Raw genomic sequence first — 19344 nt, 5'->3', positions numbered from 1 at the left:
TGTGGTACTATCTTATTAGCAATAGAAAATGAACTAGTACAATCAGTAAACTCATTTGACATTAGCTAAAACTCACAATGAAATAAATCACTATTTCCAAAGTTAAATTATTATGAATTTTAACAAAAGTACCAGATCCACTAGTACTTCAAAACATTTTCCAAGTGTCTTTAATATAATCAATATCTTTTACTTCAGTTTAGAAGTTCACTTCAACTTCCAAGTAATTCAGAGATATATTCCATTTTAAAACATCTGAGTAAAAGTGTTTACAAGACTGGTCAAATCAAATTACAAGAACTTAATTCATAGGAACAAACACACACTATTTATATCCAATTCCATATCTAATTACAAAAATTCCACTATAGTTCAATATTTAATGATGTATATTAATTTTTGGTCCCGAACCATTAGCCAACATTTAATTATACTTATTCCACAACAAAACAACTCTCAAAAAGATAAATACACTATTTCTTTCACTCCTTTTCTCATATTTCTGCCTTTCTCACCAAAGCAGATTCAATCTATAATTTATTATGTACTGATATCTAATTAAACCAACTAAAGGAATTTCCTAAGTACCTACTATACGTGAAAGAGGTAGGCACAGTAAATGATGTTGAAATGTAAAATAAAATAATGGCTCCTGCCTTGAAGGAGTTCAAAGTAACAGTCCTAATCATTAGAAGTTCTAATCATTTTGTATATAACATAACAAAATGAATGTTCACAAAGAAATAACATTTCTGTTGAGTCTCTTCTTTCTACACAATATACTAGCTATGAAACCATAGCAATGTACTATAACTTCTCTGTCCCTTGGTTTTTTCAAGAAAATTAGGTAGCAAAATACAGAATTAAAATACAAAAATCATAACTTTCCTAAACACCAATAATGAATTTGCTAAAAAAGACATCAGGAACAATTCCATTGATAGTCTCACAAAAAAAGAAACAAAATAGAAAACTAGGGACCAATCTTACCAAGATCATGAAAGATCTCCACAATGAAAATTGTAGAGCACTGAATGAAGAAATTAAAGAAAGAAGAAACACCTCCTCGTTCATGAATAGGCAGAATTAATATTGTTAAAATGGCTATACTACCAAAAAGCAATCTATAGATTCAATAAATTCTCCATCAATATGCTAATAACTTTCTTCACAGAACTAGAAAAAATAGACTAACATTTGTATATTTTCTCTCATATATGGAAGCTAGAAAGAAAACAGGGGAAAAGCCTGGTGGGGAGGGATCTCATGAAAATAGAAGGGAAACCAGTACAACTGAGGAAGGGAACCACAAGGAAGGAGGAAGGGAGAGAAAAGGGAGGTACTGGGGAACAAAACTAACCAAACTATACTGTTATATTGTGTGCACATGTGAATATGTAACAACGAATCCTACTATTATATATAATTATAATGCACCAATTGTGACAATTGTTGTAGGAATCAAATAATGTATGAAAAAATACTTCTAAAACTATAAAGTAGTAGCACTGACATAAAAAATTCAACACAAGCTCAGAAGGGAAAAAGTATAATATTGAGAATTAATCAAAGATTTGCTTTTTAACTTGAGATTGGCTAAAAGAGCAATGAAAAAAGGGCACCCACTAAAGGAAGAAGTCCCATGACTACAGATAAAAGGAACTGACTTTCTCCCACAGCTGGTACACTTTCTCTGAAAGCCATGCAAAGAACAAAAGTAATATGCTTTTTTTTGGGGGGGGAGGGATGGGTACCAGGGATTGAACTCAAGGGCACTCAGCCACTAAGCCACACCCCCAGCCTTATTTTTATTTTATGTAGGGACAGGGTCTCACTGAGTTGCTTAGCACCTCGCTGTTGCTTAGCCTGGCTTTGAACTTGCGATCCTCCTGTCTCAGCCTCCCAAGCCGCTGGGATTATAGGTATGTACCACAGCACCTGGAAGTAATATGCTTTAAAAATATATATGGTATAAGATATCAGAGATATGAGCCCTTATAACATCTCAGGGGTTTCAATACAAACTATTCTTTAGCAGTTCTATAAAGATTATGGTTGCTTACATTTCAGAATTTAGAGTCTATAATAGTTTAACAGAAAAGAGTGAAAACAGAGAAGGTATATTCATGGAAAGCTAAATATCACAATAGAAAGATCATAAGCTTTACAGAATTAGACAGACCTTGACATAAACTCCGATTCTCTCCCTTAACTATTAAATTACTTTGCTCAGATTATTCAGTCCTTGATTTTCAATGTTCCTCACTTGTGAAACAGAGATAACTTCTACCCTGACGAGGTAGTATAGTGATTAAATGAGATACAAATAAGAAATCCAAGACAACTAAAATCTGTAAGTACATGAAAAGAGTCCATTCTTTTCACTATAGAAACGGTTTTCTCATAAGATTTTATTTCTCTCTCTCACACACACACATTATTTTCTTGGATTAATTAAAGAAAGACCTTCTATATTTGAGAAGATTAAACAGTCCCATTTCCCCAGACTTCTCAGCATTCATATTTGTATTTGTTTGAGTGAACAGAGATACAAATGTACCTATATTCTGTGTATATGACACTGCTCCTTCACAGGGTATACCGCCAGGGTCCCCAGATACTCACTGCACAACCTAAACCAAAATCCTTTCCCTCCCTTCAATACACATATTCACAACCAATTCAAAACATACTCAAAGACACTGTTCTTTCCCAATGCCTTTAGAAGCTTCGGTAATAGATCTCTTTCTAAAATAATGTTTTCTAATTAAATTAAAAATATAATCACCCAGATCTTGGTCTACAAGAAAAATTCATCACTAAAAACAATCTGGGCTCTTTGGAGACTCCAGATGTGGAAACAGGGAGGTCACAGTGGGCCTGGGTCATACCTGGGCTAGAGAACAAAGATGTGCTCAAGAAGCAATGAGAAAATAGAGCCAGCTTGAAGTCTGCTGTTGATAAAAATTTCAGATACTGCAAACATCAGAAGAAAAAGAATAATGACAATAATTGACTAAGACTGAATAAATAAAAATCCACTAGTCTACAATTATAGTCACAAAGGGAAAGGAAAAAAAGATTTTCCAGCACTGTGATAAGCACAAAAAAACTTTACTCCGAAATTTAGTAAAGGGAAAGACAAATTTACATCTGTATTCTTAAAAGGAGCTCAAGTTCACGCCCATTGATAAGAGAAATATTTCTTTTTTGAAATAGAATTAATGCAGGATGACAATACCAGCCAGGCTCCAAAGTGTTACCTCACAGAATAGGTGGTAACTGAAAAGGGAAAATTATGCCTTTTAGATAGATGTCCTTCATAGTCACCACTATAACCTATTGATCAAACTTAGAATCATTAATAGGAAAGCAACCGCCATTCTGTACTGCCTGAAGTGACATCATAAACTACACAACATCACCTATACAGTATTCTTGCAAAATATAATCAAGCTTTTAAGCCTACCTCCAGTTTAATGGAAATACAGTGCATAAACCCATGTGGAAATAAGACAAGGGCAGAATATGTGAAACTAGTTTAGTCTCTTCAAAAGTCTAAAACAAATAAGTTAACAAGAGCTGGGGTAGATAATGCTGTAGAATAAGAGAAACAAAAAAAGCAGAAGCAATGTGAGAACCAAGACAAACCCTAATTTTAAAAAGAAAAAGTTATAAGACTAGAGAATTTAGGGCCAATCAAAAAATAGTGATTATGGATTGCATATTAAGTGATATTAAGGAATTAATGCTAATTTTCTTAGAGTGATAATGGTATTGTGATTCTATAAGAGAATATTCTTATAAGAAGCATGTTCAAATATTTAGGGTAAAATATCACCCCTGTATTTTACATTAAATGTGCAAATAGATACACTTATCTACTTAAAACCTGTATATAAAAGGTACTAATTGCACTCTAAACTTCTATGTATTTGAAAAATTTTCATAATAATTTGGAAAAAAGAACAACCACATATTTACATATAATTCATACCTACCAAAGCACTTACACAGATAATATTGTTTGATTTTTATAAATTTTTGATCTTGGCATTTTATGAACATTAGAAATTATGACAAAAGTAATCAAAAGGCATCATGCCTAAAACACTGCTTGCGTTTTAGCAGCATACGTGGTATTGAGGGAGTGGCTGAAACATGACTCTTCCATCTGAACCCTATTGGATCAAATGTTTACATGGCAGATGGCTCATCATAAAAGCATGAAAATAGGGCTGGAGTTTTGGCTCAGCAGTAGAACACTTGCCTTGCATGTGTGGGGCCCTGGGTGCAATCCTCAACACCACATAAAAATAAATAAATGAAATAGAGTTATTGTGTTCAAGTACAACTTTATACATATATATAAAGGAGATATATATATATATATATATATATATATATATATATATATAAAAGATAAATAAATAAGTAAAAGCATGAAAGTAACAAAATTAAAGACCTAAGAGAATACCTTGTACTATGCTGATGACATGCACATAAAATATACTTGAATATACAACTAAATTAGACATCCCTAAATTTCTCTTTTTTTTCCTTCTACTTAATATTTTCAGACAAAAATAACTATGTATATCAAAGTAGCCAATTCAATAATCACAAAAAGCTAATATAAACAAGGGAAGAAATACTTTAAAAAATTAATTTCTTCTTTGCTCAATAAACTTTTTTTAAAAAATGAGTTCCAATAACAAAAGCACACATTTTACTTCCATAAATTTTTTCCATTATCTCATAATCTGAGGAAATTTGAAATACTTATCTGAACCTTAATTTATCCATGAAAGGTGACTATAGTGAGCCAAATCCAAAATGTGGAAACATCTATATGACAACTTATGCTGTTTCTTTTTCATTAAATAAAGCACATTAAAAATAAAAATGATGCCCTTGGGTTCAATTCCTGAAACCAAAAAACAAATAAATAAATAACTGAAAATCCAAATTAATTAAATAAATAAATAATAAAAAGGTGCTGTGCACAGTGGCTTGTGCCTATATTCCAGCTACTCAGGAGGCCAAGGAAGAAAGATTCCAAGTCTGAGGGCAACCTGGGCAGCTCAGTGAGACCTTGACTCAAAATAAAATTTAAAAAGGATTGGGGATGTAGCTCAGTGATAACAGCACTTGCCTAGCAAGTGCAAGGCTTTGAATTCAATCTTCAATTACCATTCAAAACATACCAGAACTATTAATAATTTTTTGAAAACCAAAACCATTATAATTTTTCAAATAAACAAACAAAAAACTTTGAGACCATTGAGGAAAACTGAACATACACTGAACATTACAAAATATTAGGGAAAATAGCAATATTATGTTGTTTTTTAAAAAAATAAAGTCCTTATATATCAAAAATATATACTGAAGTGTTTATGGGTGAAATGGTATCTACAGTTATTTTAAAATACTCCAGCTATACTTATGCATTACTTGTACAATTAAGTTTAAACAAATGAAAATTATTTTGAACTCCATTGAGTTTTAACAGCAAAGTATTATCATAACCTAGTTCCCCCCAAAACTCAAAGTAATTCACCTCGAAAAGAGTTGGAGGAGGTGGTGGCCGACTTGTAATTTTAGCAGATCTCTTTTTTTCCACAAGCAAAGCTTCCTTTCGAGCTTTTATATGCCTTTAAAAAAAAAGAGAGAGAGATCAATTAATTAATCATCAATTAATCTCTAAGGTAATATCTCAGGGTTAAAAATAAAAAAGTCAGAGGACCTCTACAAGTCCTAAAGTCTGATACCACAGGCTCAGCATGCTGTTTATACACATTGGATGTGTATGAAAACATTTACCAATAAAAGAGGACTATCTAAAAACATAAGCTCCATAGTGTAGACCAACCCAACAAACATCAAATGTTTTTTAGAACAGTTTAGAGTTAAAGCTAGAAATGTTGTATAAAATGACCACTGCTGACCAGTAATAGGTTCCTTCTTACGGCATACAAAAAGGCCTATTGACTTTCAGAATCTATAGTCTCTACCTCTTTCAGTATTTTTTTTCCCCCTAGAACCAGGGATGAAGCCCAGAATATCACACATTAGACAAGCACTCTACCACTACATCTCTAGCCTTCTCTTAACGTTCTTAATTTACACTGATTTTTATTCCTCTTTTACATCAGTCAAATAGATTTTGATTGACGTACATTCTGAACCAGTTATATATTTCTCCAGAAACTTCGCAACTACTACAACACTCAAATGTTCAGATTACAAATTAGAAGAGAAAGCTCATTCATTATTAAGTTTACCTCAGTAAACCACTCTCCACTGTATCACACTAGTTAGCACCCATTTCTAGCCATGCTAGTTTTTGAAAATTAATACATTACCAGGTTTTTTGTTTCGTTAATATTTCTTTTTGGTTTTTCTGTACTTTCAGGGCCTCTTGATGCCTTATGTCTGCTTTTCTTTTCCTTTCTGCTGCCCGACGTGCCAGAGCATCTAAATCAGGTTCCTAAAAGTATGCAATACTTAAAATGTCATGTTAAACAAGATTAGTAGAAATGCAACTGTTTGATTTCAGAATAAAAATGACTTTTCAATTTTGGCATACTTCCTTACACACTACAGCAAAATATTCAGTGGTACCACTGACAATATGCTGTATCAGGAAGGACTAAATATAGAAACAACTGAATTTAAAGCTAACATAAGCATTTAACTTATATTACAAAAAGAGACTATCAAAGTACTAGGACAAGGGTTAAATTAAATAATAAAAGAATCCTTTTAAATTAAATGCCAAGCTGTGGTAACAAAAGTAGTTACGAGCCAGAGCAAAAATCATGAGACGCCACACAAATGTCTAAGGTTGGGGGAAAACTGCACTAAAGCACAAAGTTAATGATGGCAAACATAGAGCTACAAAAATATGATCTCTGAACTTAATGCTAAAAACACAGACCAAAACTAGGACCAAGAATCAGACTGCCTGCCACGTTATTTAAAGATATTTCTTTTTCTCATTAATCTTTATCAAAGATTTATCTTCTTTGGAACCAGCCTGTTTATTGTAGGACTGATTCTGAAATGGCAAAGTAATATTTTCTAACCACAAACGACAGTAAACAAATCAAAATAAATTTAGGAGGCAGCGTTAAATACTGAATAAGATCTACCTTTCCTTTCTGCAAGTCATCAAAAAATTGTTATTATTTGTGAATGAAATCCAAGGATATGTAATACACCCAACCATACATGTTTAGAGGTATAAGGAATGACACTGAAATTAGAAATATAAATTTATTCCACTGAATATGTCCAAAATGCTTGAGATAAACAACTTCTGATTCATAAGGTGATTATTTAATTTATACAGGTAAGTAAGAACTGGAAGAAAATACTGCTAATTTAAACATCCCAGAAAGATGTGTTTTACTTGACATAACTTACTAGGGGAAAGACAGTACTATTTTCAAATTAAATTGATTAAAAAAAACAAAAAACAAAAAAACCCAGCAAGCTCAGGCTGTCCAAAACAAATTGTATACATGAAAATACTTTTATAACCCAAGCATTCAACAAATATAATTTACTTTTAAATGACATTACTGCCACAATCTGATAGTCAAAGAAACTCACTCACATTTTCTTTGGCCTGTCGATGTCCCTCTCCCATATTTCTTAAGCTTGCCAAATACAATTTTTCCAAGTTTCGTATTTTCTGAGTTTGTGATTCTTTCCATTCTGTCCTTAGCTCCTCTGCCAAACGAGTAAAGTGCTGATTTCTCCTCTGCTTTACATCTTCTCTTATCTGTAAGGCGATATCCTTTTCTTGTTCTCGAACCTAAAGAATGAACATTTAATGAATTATGTGAAGGAGGCTTATTGAAACTCTTTTGAAAAGCTATCTGGAAATAGGAACTCAAATGAATTCTCTTCAGGCCCATCAATTCTTCTGAAGACTCATCTTAAGTTCTTTGTAGAAGAGAAAATCCTAACAACGTCGAAAAAATAAGAATCTCAAGACTACTTCAAAGGCCTTTATTTGTATTGTTTTTCTCTCCTACACCTCTAATGCAACTGCTACTATCACTCCAATAACCTATAAAAGGTTAAAATGGTAAATATGATTTAATGAAATTCACAGCCCAAAGAAGCAGAGATAGAGCCAGATGAGAACTCCATTTCTGTGGTACATCATCATCAATTCTAGACAGAATAGCAAGCTTCACAAAGACTTACCTACATTATTCTAGACAGTTAAAAAAGAACAATCTATAATCTCTATTAAATTTGTCTCAAAAACAAATAATTGTTTCAACAAGTCTTCTGGGAAATCATTCTATGTTCTGTTCTCATCTGCAGACAATAGATCATTTAAAAATATTTAAAGACCTATTTTCTAATGTTTATTTAATCAAATAATACCTATCTTCCAACTATCCCCCAAAATATTTATTATCTCACCATATTTTTCAAATGTTTCAAAACTAGTTAATATGAAAGAACCAGGGCTCTTTTTTTTTTTTTAACTGCCAGAAGAGGCTTTTAAGTGCAATTAGGACATTCTGATGCAAAATCAAAACAAAACATAAAAACCTAAACAGTTGGAGAGACAAAGAAAGACTTTAAAGCTTTATTCAGAAGAAATCATACCTGTAGCAATCTTAGTTTTCGTCTTCTTTCATAATCTTCCTTCAAAATTAAGGCTTCCTCATTGGGACTCAATCTCAGCTTGCCAGCATTTACCTTTCTTTTCATTTCTGTATACTTCAAATATAAAGGATCTGAATTTTTTAAAAAGAAAAATGTCTATAAGGATATATGCCATTGAAAATAGAGCAGCAAGGATTAAAATAATTTTAAAAATTCATATTTATAGAGGGCTGTATATAGGCAAATAAAATAAATTTTCCAACTTGTTTGCAAATAGCAATTATAAACCCAACACTTAGATCAGTGCTTCTCAGAAGTGAGGGAAAAGACCTGACTTGTCCTTGATGAGTATTTTCCAGAGTTTACTTAGTTTAAATGTAAAATAGCAGAAGATTTAAAAAGATGTGTGGCAGAGAACAAATGTTTCCATAATATAGTTTAATACTTTAGAACTCTTGACAACCTGCTGAAAACAGTGAGACTGGTATACCATAGTAAAGGGCTGCTGGTCACTTGATTCAGCTCCCGGTTTCTTGTTTATCTCAATTACAAAGCATCACTGTATCTGATGGGATCACATCAATTCCAGGGGCCATACAATTCATCAATAATAAACAATTCATCAATAATACAATGGTATGGTTTTAAATGGATGACTATTTTAAAAAATCCTTTCTAGAATAATTGAATGTGTCAGTGTTTCGATTTCCGGGTGTATTTTTTTTTTAATATCTATCTTATCTATTTATTTTAGTTGTTGATGGACTTTTATTTTTTATTTCTATGCTGTGCTAAGAATCAAACCCAGTGCCTCGCACATTTCAGGCAAGCACTCTACCACGAAACCACAAACCCAACCCCATTTCCTGGTATATTCTTCTAAAACTATTTTTATACTCAGGCAGGTAATCTCCCACTCTTCCCCAGTTTTTAATATACCTCTATATGGGTAAAATGGATGGGGGGAGGAGTTAAGAATCTGTACACTGTAGAATCTGAAAACCCTTAAGTAATTCTGATATCAACTTGTTCATGTTACTACCACTTCGAAAAATTATACACTTAACATCAATGCAAAACCATGATTTCATCTGAGACACGTCAACACTTTTCAAGTCTCTTCAACAATAATCAGGGAGGTAAACTGTGTTACTGGATAGAACATGTTTCTAAAGCTGGCATAAGACTAGCTTCCTTCATGAAGCTGCCCTCTAATAATTCCTGCTCCACTCATTCACTCACCCCTAACTTGCCCATTGGTAATATATATTATCTATACATTTATATGGGACTGAATTCTATATTGTTTAGGTATGACCTACTCCAGTTTTCTGTTAATTACAGTCTGCCACTTTATGGATCAAGATTCCTAACAATTGAAGGATGGTGTTGTTATCTAAAATATGTTAATATTCAAATAAATATGAAAAATAAAAACTATTTCAGATGCTATGAATGATAGTCTTCTCAATCAAGTGCAAACAGAATAGGGGCTGGCAAACTATGGGTTTAATACTTTTTCTGTGAATTCTCCATCAGAATGTAAACTCAGTGAAGACATATAGTATTATTTACTGTTTCATATCCATAGTCTAAAAACAGTGTCTTGAACCTACATAGGTACTTCAGTAAGTATATTGACTGAATGACATTCAGCGAATTATTAATTCATGTAAAGTACTACATAAATACAGTCAATTAGGATCTTCCACAGGACTCTGTCAAAAGGAATAACTGCTTGCACCTAAAAAATTTTTCCAGGGGCTGGGGATGTGGCTCAAGCGGTAGCGCGCTCACCTGGCATGCGGGCGGCCCGGGTTCGATCCTCAGCACCACATACAAACAAAGATGTTCTGTCCGCCGAAAACTAAAAGAAATAAATATTAAAAAATAATAATAATAATATATATATATATATATATATATATATATATATAAAATTTTTCCAATGCATCTTAGTGATCTTAGTGATTTGATACTCCCAAGTGTTTGGTAATGATAAAATGTTAACTATCTCATCTTATAGATGTTTTAATCAGCTTTTTCGCTGCTGTGACTGAAAGACCCAATCAGAAAAACTGTAGAGGAGGAAAGGTTTACTTAGGGATTCAGGGGTTCAGTACATAAGTGGCTAGCTCCATTACTCGGGGATCTAGGTGAGGCAGTACATCATGGCGGAACAGCATGGCAGAGGGAATCAGCTCACTTGAGAGACAACACTCTGCAGATACAAAATATGTACCCCATAGCCATACCCCTCAATGAACCACTTCCTCTAACCATACCTCACCACCTCCAGCCAACACCCAGTTAATCCCATCAGGGATTAATTATCTGATTAGGTTAATGTTACAGTCCAACCATTTCTCCTCCAAACCTTCTTGCATTATCTCACACATGAGCTTTTGAGTGACACCACATCTAAACCATAACAATACCCAAAGAAATACAGGCCGCTGGGTTAAAGGACTTGCCTAAGTGACAATATCTAGTGGCAAAGCTAAGAAAATCTGGTTTCCTTATTCCATTTGGCTTGACTTTCTGATATGTGGACTGAAGAAGGTTTTATTTAAGTTGTTGTTTTTTATGAGTGAGGATGAAGAATAAGAAGTATGGGGAAAAAATGAGTAAGACTAAATTTAGTCTTCCACATGAGTCTTTTTTAATTTGTCTGAAAAATTCACTCATATTCAAACTATTATAATTAATTATTGGTAAATCTCAAAATATGACTGGATGGAGAAAAAGAAAGTGTGTGTGTGTGTGTGTGTGTGTGTATAAAAATAATTTTAAAATGTCACTGAATGGGAAAAAAAGCCAGATACAAAAAAGAGCATATAAAATTCCATTCATATGAAGTTCAAAAACAATGGATTCAAGACAAATCCATAAGGACAGAGGTTAAAACAGGGATTACCTTTGTGGAAATTAATGACTAGGAGTGGGACACAAAGGAGCCTGCCTGTAATATTCTATATTTTGATCTGTATGATGGTTAAACAGGTATACAAATATGTAAAAATTCTTCAAATGGAATGCTTAGATCTGGGTATTTTATTCTAAATTACACTCTAATATAAAAGGATAAAACCAATTTTTCATATTCTTTTTGAGTATTCATCATCATTTGTCAGAGGATTATAGTTATTTTTATCTATGATATGATAGAATCACTTTTTTCATGCATAATTTAAAACTATTAAAATTTACTTGAAAATAATTTTAATTACCATACACCTTTCCTCAGTTTCTACAGATGTCAACATCTTACATAACCATAACACAATGACCAAAATCAGGTAATGAACACTGGCCCAATACTTTTAACTAACCTACAGACCTTATTCAAATTTTGTCAATTATCCTACTACCATCTACTTTCTGGATCAGGACCCAATCTTAGGCATTTGGTGTTGTGTACCTGGATGCTCCAGAAAGCAGAAGACAAGATGGGATTAAATTTAGGGGAGATGCCTCTGGGAGAGAAAACAAGGAAGGAGCTGGAAAAGGCTAGAAGCACTCAGACTACAATGAAAGTCTGACACTGAGTGAAGGAGAGTGGATGCTAAGGCAGGCTCAGAGACCTCTGTGGAGTTTTCTCAACAATAGACCTCTCTTAGTATCCCTGCCATTGACACTCCATGTAAATAGAGTTCAGAATGCAAGAAATGAATGTCTGTGGGTTACATTCTCATGATTGCCAGGTATCCTCTAATATGGGACAGTTCCTTACTCTTTTCAAAACCCCAATATTTAAATTAAAAAAACAAAAAAAAGAACACCAGCCGGTTTTTTAGTTCAGCATCCTCGACTTAAATTCATCTAATCTTGTGACTAGGCAGAGGTTGTGCATTTCTGGCAACAACACTACATAATTAAGTTCATCCTGACCTATCAGGATGATATGCCTTACTACTTGTGATGCAATTTTGACCACTTGGTTAAGATGGTGCCTATCAGAATTATCCACTATATTTATTATATTTCTTATAAGTGTCTGATATAGTAGAGGTTATATAAAAAAAAAAATCATGTTTTTCACCATACTTCTACCTACTTACTTTAGTAGCCATTGACAATTATTGTCCGAATCAATTACTATAGTGTTTATATATGTTATTTTCTATTTACATTTTTCCTTCTACGCCTACCAAATGGAATTCTACGTTGGACATTTTCCCTGCTGCCCTATTTCTACTTGTCTTGTAAGATCTCAGACTGAGAATAAAACGGTACCTGGCACATGGTAAACACAAAATACTAGACTTTCACGACGCGGATTCAAGATCCACCTCTGCCACTTATTAGAAGACGACACAGGACAAATCATTTAAATCATTTTGGTCTCATTTTCTTAAATTGTTTAAGGGAAGTAATATCTTCCCCAACAGGTTGTTCTAGTAATTATGTGACTTACTCAATGCGAAGCCTCCAAATACATTTTGTGTTAAAGACTCAAAACTGTCACTGTTTAAAAGTGGACTCTGTGACAGAATACCTGAGAAATTTAAGGGTGGCAGACCCCAAAAGAGATCCTCTCTGCAGAATACGACTCCAAACGGCTACCAGGATTCAGACCACATCCATAAGTGATTTGCACGAAGTGGCAGCAGCAAACACCCCCAGCCTCCACCCCGCGGCGTGGAAGCTCAGGGGCGGGGGAGGCAGCAGGGGAACCCCTCGAGAACCCGCCCGGGGAAGGCGCGCAACGCCACCCACTCGTGCAACAGGACCGGGAGCAGCCCGGGTCGCACGCGTCTCCTATCCCGTGCGCTCAGTACAGCCGCAGCCCGACGGCAGCCGAGGCCCGCTGACTGCCGACACCCGAGATCCGCGGGCCGGGCTGCAATCGGGGACTCAGTCCTTGGGTGCACACCCCCAGCGTCTGGGCTTCAGGGCGTCGTGCATACCCAAGGCGGCGGGGAGACAGGTGCAAACCCTCACTCACCTGTAAACCGGGAGCCCGAAGCCTGCAGCCGCGGCTCAGAAGAAGCCGACTCCAACAGTGGCTGCCGACCAGCTTCCCCACAGCCGTTTGTGCGCCTGCGGAGCGGCCATCGCCAAGCCCTCGTCACTTCCGTCATTCAAACCGCCCGCCAATGGCGGGACCAAACCGCGGAATCCCGCCCGCTCCTGCCCCTCCAGGGGCCGCCGAAAGGCCGCGCCTGTTGGAGCCCCGCGCAGGCGCGCCAGTAGGCGCGCCAGCACGCGCGGCCCTACGTAGAGGCCTATTGTTTCTCAGACCTACTAGGACTTGAGGGCTTACTTTCTTTCTCAGGACTCGCTCTTGTCACAGGTCCCGAAACGGAAGTCCGGATGGGGAAGCTATTTGCCCAGAGCTATGGGAGTGACTTTGGTGTTAAGATTCCATCTTGAAGGTGGGCTATCTGGACAAAGGGATGAATTCCAGAAATATTTAGGAAACAAAATTAACAGTACTGGACAAACGATTACATGTGAGGTTGAGGGACAGTGAAGTTCTCTCACAGGCCACTAGCTTGTGTAGCATTGTTGATTACTGATTGTCAAGGAAGCAATCAGAAGTGATAGTTAAGTGGACATGGTGATAGCTCAGGTCTGCACATTTTGGAATTCATTGCCTTTGGAACATCTAGCAATGTAAAGTAGATAAATGCGTTCAGAGAGCGTCTACAGAAATAACTGGTTTAAGCATATACGGGTTTTATTTTGTGAGTAAAACCAAAAGCTAGAGGAGTGGATGGAGCGGATCACTTCAGAAGAATCTGCAGCATGAGAAGGCATTGACCTAAGAACCAAACTAAAGAATACCAAACTTAAAGACAGGAATTGAAGAGAGGAACTCTCAAGTACATTAAGAAGAAATAGTGTGATCCCATCTCAGATTTATTGACCAGGAAGCTGAGAGTTTCAATGACTCCGCCAAAAGAACATATAAGTAAAGAGTGGAACTAGGACTAGAATTCATGTTTCTTCCCAAATACTTGGGTTTTTCTTCCCTGCCCTCCATCTGTCACATTTATCTTGATGAATAATTATATTGATTCAGACTTACCCTTCCACACCCTAGAAGATGTGCCTATTATTTCATGCTTTGGGCTAGGTTTAGTGCAGGGCCATGATTTCCAAAAGCACTTTGCAGTTTCCCCATCAGGGTATTTGTGAGTTCCTATTGAAATCAGCTGTTATCAAAGCTCTCCAATGAGTAAACTTTGAGTCCCTTGAGAACTGGGAGTAGATTTTGTTCAGGTGCCTGGCATATAGACCTTCTCAAATGTTTGTCGACCAGCTGAATGAATGAACAAATTATATGCTCCACTTCCCTGGTGGCATCCTGGGAAGAAATTCCACAAATGGAGATATGAATGGAGACTTGTTCTGTTTTAAATAGGAGGCAATGAGGAATCAATGGCCAGTGGGCTTAGAGTCAGAATGTCTGGCTTAGCAGCATAACCCATACTTTCTAGCAGTGGGACCTTAAACGAATGACTCTTGTTTTCTGTTTTGGTTCTCTTCTCCTCCCCTGCCCCCTTTTCTTTTTCTTTTTGTTTGTTTGATGCCCACTGAGCTCCATCCCCAATTATTAAATTTTGAGACAGGTTCTTGCTAAATTGCTGAGAGTCTCAAATTTGCTATCCTTCTGTCTCAGCCTCCTGAGTTGCTGGGATTACAGGCATGGACCACCATGCTCTGCATCTGTTTGGGTTGTTTATTGCTGCAACCAAACTACCCTGGAATGTCCAAAATGATTGGCTATTACCTGAGAACTCAGCTAGAACGTGTGTGTGTGTGTGTGTGTGTGTGTGTGTGGTTATAGATAAATACAATACCTTTATTTTATTTATTTTTGTGAGGGGCTGAGGATCGAATCCAGTGCCTCACATGGGCTAGGCAAGCACTCTACCACTGGGCTACAACCCCAGCCTTCAGCTGGAACTCTTGACCAGAGCATCTATGTGTGCCCTCTCCATTGGATTGAACAACTCACTGTCTAGTGGTTTGGTTTCCAGAGGGAGTATGCTAAGATTGGGCATTTTCAAAGAAAGTAGAAGCTACAAATGCTTCTGAAGGTGATACTGAGGAGAAGTTGTAATAAGTTCTATCACATTTTATTTGCTAAGTATCATGGGACCAGCCCAGATTCAAGTGAAGGGGAAATGAACTCCATCTCTTAATGGAAATAGTGACAAAGATCTTGTGGTTATTTTAACCCACCACTGTTCTCTTAGTAATACTTGAATTGCCCTCTTCATAGGGTAGTTTTGTGACTCAAAAAGCAAGAAACATATGAGAACATTTTGCAGACTCTACAGGGCTATACATGTGTTAAGTAAGCAGCTATTATATATATATTTTTTCCATCCAGCATCTTTCTCTCCTCCTCTGGTACAGATCTAGCCCTTTAGGCATGTGACACAGACTGGAAAAATTGCAATTCTCTGTCTGTCTTGATATTGTGACTGATCTAAGGATGGGTATGTGACCTAAAGTGGGTAAACAGAGTCATAGGAATTGTTTTTGGAACCAGCAGAAATGAATATATTCTTCTTGGGCTTATATTAATATATGAAACTAGAGCTTCTCAATATGGTTTGACTATGAGTTCTCCCCAAAGCTCCTGTTTAATTCAGAAATGTTTGGAGATGAAATTAAGAGATTATGAGAGTTGTAATTGAATCAGTGGTAAATCCATTTGATGGATTAATAATTTGAAAGGAGTACTGTTTTGGGTAGTAACTATAGGCAAGTAGAACATGGCTGGAGGAGGTGTGTCACTGGGAGCATATCCTTGGGGATTTTATTTTGTTCCCATGGCTTCTCCTCTCTACTTTCTGGCTTCCATGAGCAGAGCAGCGCTCCTCTTCCATGCCCCTTGACCATGATGTTCTGTCTCACTTGCGCCCAGAGCCCACCACAAACTGAATCTCTGAAACTGTAAGCCAAAATAAACTTTTCTTCCTCTAAGTTGTTCTTATCAGGTATTTTGGTCACAATGATGCAAAACTGACCAACTCAGATTCCCCACAAGCTGGTCTAAAAGAATGAGTCTGACACCCAGCAATGAGTAGGGAAAGAGAATCCTGACAGTGTTCAAATTCCCAGATCCAGCTATTCCTGAGGTTGGTGATATGCCTGCTCATTCTGTACTTTAATGACAGGAGCTATTTAAAAGAAGCTCTAGATTTATGTGTAAACCTATATAACATATGGGCATCTTGGGAGATAGAACAGAATATTGCTTAAGATCTTGGGCCTAGAGTCCAACTGCTTAGATTTAAATTTCTGGCTGACCTACTCTATAACTTTGAGCTAGCGACTAAACCTCCCTAAAAGTCAGTTTCCTTACCTATGAAAAAGATGTAGTAAAAGTATCTAAAGGTTGTTGTGAGGTTTAAAGCTAAGACAGTGCCTAGAACAAAGTGTTCAATAGTTTTCTATCCTTTTGGGGGTGATTATATTTTAATACATTTGTTTCTGATTATAAGATGAAATAAAACTTTTAAAAGTGTTTATTGGTGTTTTGGGTTTGATTTTACTTAGATCCTTGTATATTAGATACCTAGGGAGAAGTAGGTATGTTTAGCTTCTAGTTTTGTTAACCCATTTTAAATTAATGAACAATTAATAACTAGAATCAAGAGGAAGAATTGCCCCTTGGCAGTAATGTCATTAGTGTGACTGATTTCCACCTAATGCTGCAACCAAAGCTGTTTAGGGTGGAGCAGTTTGTTTATCTGATGGTAATGGTTTCACTGTTCTGATTTCACTTTAATCCTAGTTCACATCAAGTATGAGAAACTAATATTTAAGTGGGGAGTAACCTCAACAATTCTTACATATAAAATCCAAAAGGAAGAGGATCCCAGAAAGAACAGAAGAACTTCACCTATCTGTCAACTACCTGCTTTCTCCCTGGCATAAACACAAGAGCTTTACAAGAGACAATATCTAGATAGGAGTGAGCTTAATTAAAAGTACATGAGAGGAAAGACTGGCTGAATAAGACTGTTAAAAAATTATTTGTAAAGAGTGGAGCAGGTATTGAACAAAAAATTGAGTCATTTTCTGAGAGGAAAAAATGAAAGGAAAGAATAGGGAAATTTATTATCTTGTTTCATTTTTTAAATCTTTTGTGGCATATTAATATGCTACCTCTCAAAATCACTAATATATAGTAAATCAAAAGTATATAGACTGTGATCTGCATGCTTAAAAAGACAGGGAAGTCTAGATAAAAAGGAGATCATTTATAACCCAGAAAGGCATATGGCAGTCAAGGGTTTGATAGGGTGGGAAGATTTGCAGGTTAGTCAGAAGGTATGGGTTTGAACTTCTGCTTGTCTAATAGTTAACCTCTCTAAAGCTCAGTTTCTCTCTATAAAATTGGATAAAGATACACATTTATTGGTACTCCATGTGCTAGAAATGTTAATATCCATTTCATCCTATATAGCAGATGTAAAGATTACATTTTAAAAACTTAAGTTATAGTTAGGCACAGTGGCACACACCTGTAATCCTAAGGTTCAGAAGGCTGAGGCAGAAAGATTGTAAGTTCAAAGCCAGCCTCAGAAACTTAGCAAGGCCCTAATGAGACTTGATGAGACTGGGTCTCAAGAAATAAAAAGGACTGGGGATGTAGCTCAGTGGTTAAGTACCCCCTGGGCTCAACCCCCAACACAGGGGGCAGAGGAAACCATTTAGTTTTAAAAACAAATTAGGAAAATAGAAGCTTAGAAGTGTATGAGATCATATTATGGTTTGGCTATCAGAACAGACTTAGGGCATTAACTTTCATGCTACCATTTATTTGTTACTACCACTTGACCTTCTTTAATTTACCCAGTACAAGAATCATTACTATTTGTGTGGTGTTCTCTTCATCCAACATATTTCCAATTATCTATAAACATAATGGTAATTAGCACATTTTCTACCCAAAGTGTGGCCCAAGGACCAGAAGCATTGGCACCAACTGGGATCTTGTTAGAAATGAAGACTCTTAGGCCCTGCCCAAACCTTGATCAGGATCTGTATTATTGCATTTTAATTAATTAATTTTTTATGGCTCTGGGGATTTAACTCAGGGCTGCACACATGACAGACAAGTATTCTACCAGAAAGCTATACCTCCAGCCTCTAGAATCTATATTTTAACTAGATTTAAACTGTGCAGCCACAGTTCGTGCTCCCTTTAATAGTTGAGAAGTGCCACTGAACACAGAGTCCTGTGAGAAGGAAGGAAGCTCAGTGCTTTGCTATTTGGGGATCAAATGATGACACTATATTTCCTAGCTACAATTTTAGTTTTCTGATTGGATCATGGCAGACCCCTCAGCATGAGTCTCCTCTTTCCAACACTTATTTCCTAGAGTCAGTACGACCTGTTGCTATTCAAAGTCATTCTTTTTAGGAAATTTTATCTCTGTGTCATCCACCCGATCAGTGTCATCTGTAGCTTTGCTCCAGGTCTCAGACACTGTGTGTGATTCTCTTCACACATCTCTCTATGTTTTTGTTACCAGCCATTTTGCCTTTCCTTCCTCCTACTCTTACTTCTACCCCAAACATTATTTATTCCCCTTTCTCAAAAGCCTTAAAGTCTTCCTGTGTAAATTTTCTAGGGTTGCTCTAACAAAGTTCCACAAACCGAGTGGGTTCAAGTGGGAGATATTTGTTGTCTCACACTTCTGGAGGCTGGGAGTCCAACAATCAAGATCTGTTGGC

General features: G+C 36.2%; 1 protein-coding gene across 1 annotated transcript in view; it reads right to left on the bottom strand.

Moving 5' to 3' along the window:
* Cep295 (centrosomal protein 295) overlaps positions 1–13735 on the bottom strand; it is a 58618-nt gene extending 44883 nt beyond the window's left edge. Inside the window, exons 1-6 of the mRNA XM_058584967.1 lie at positions 13586–13735; positions 10435–10504; positions 8638–8768; positions 7625–7825; positions 6369–6493; positions 5564–5657 (exon numbers count right to left, since the gene is read on the bottom strand). Coding sequence (XP_058440950.1) covers positions 5564–5657; positions 6369–6493; positions 7625–7825; positions 8638–8768; positions 10435–10441 — 558 coding nt within the window. The 5' untranslated portion in view covers positions 10442–10504; positions 13586–13735. The remainder of the gene's footprint in view (positions 1–5563; positions 5658–6368; positions 6494–7624; positions 7826–8637; positions 8769–10434; positions 10505–13585) is intronic.
* Between the last annotated feature and the right edge of the window lie 5609 nt (positions 13736–19344).

The sequence above is a fragment of the Marmota monax genome, unplaced genomic scaffold, assembly GCF_021218885.2.
Source record: "Marmota monax isolate L192 unplaced genomic scaffold, Marmota_monax_Labrador192_F-V1.1 WCK01_AAM20220418_F8-fsc00104, whole genome shotgun sequence".
In the NCBI taxonomy this organism is placed as follows: Eukaryota; Metazoa; Chordata; class Mammalia; order Rodentia; family Sciuridae; genus Marmota; species Marmota monax.
The sequence above is the reverse complement of the archived record's forward strand: the minus strand, read 5'-3'. Positions and strand labels throughout refer to the sequence as shown.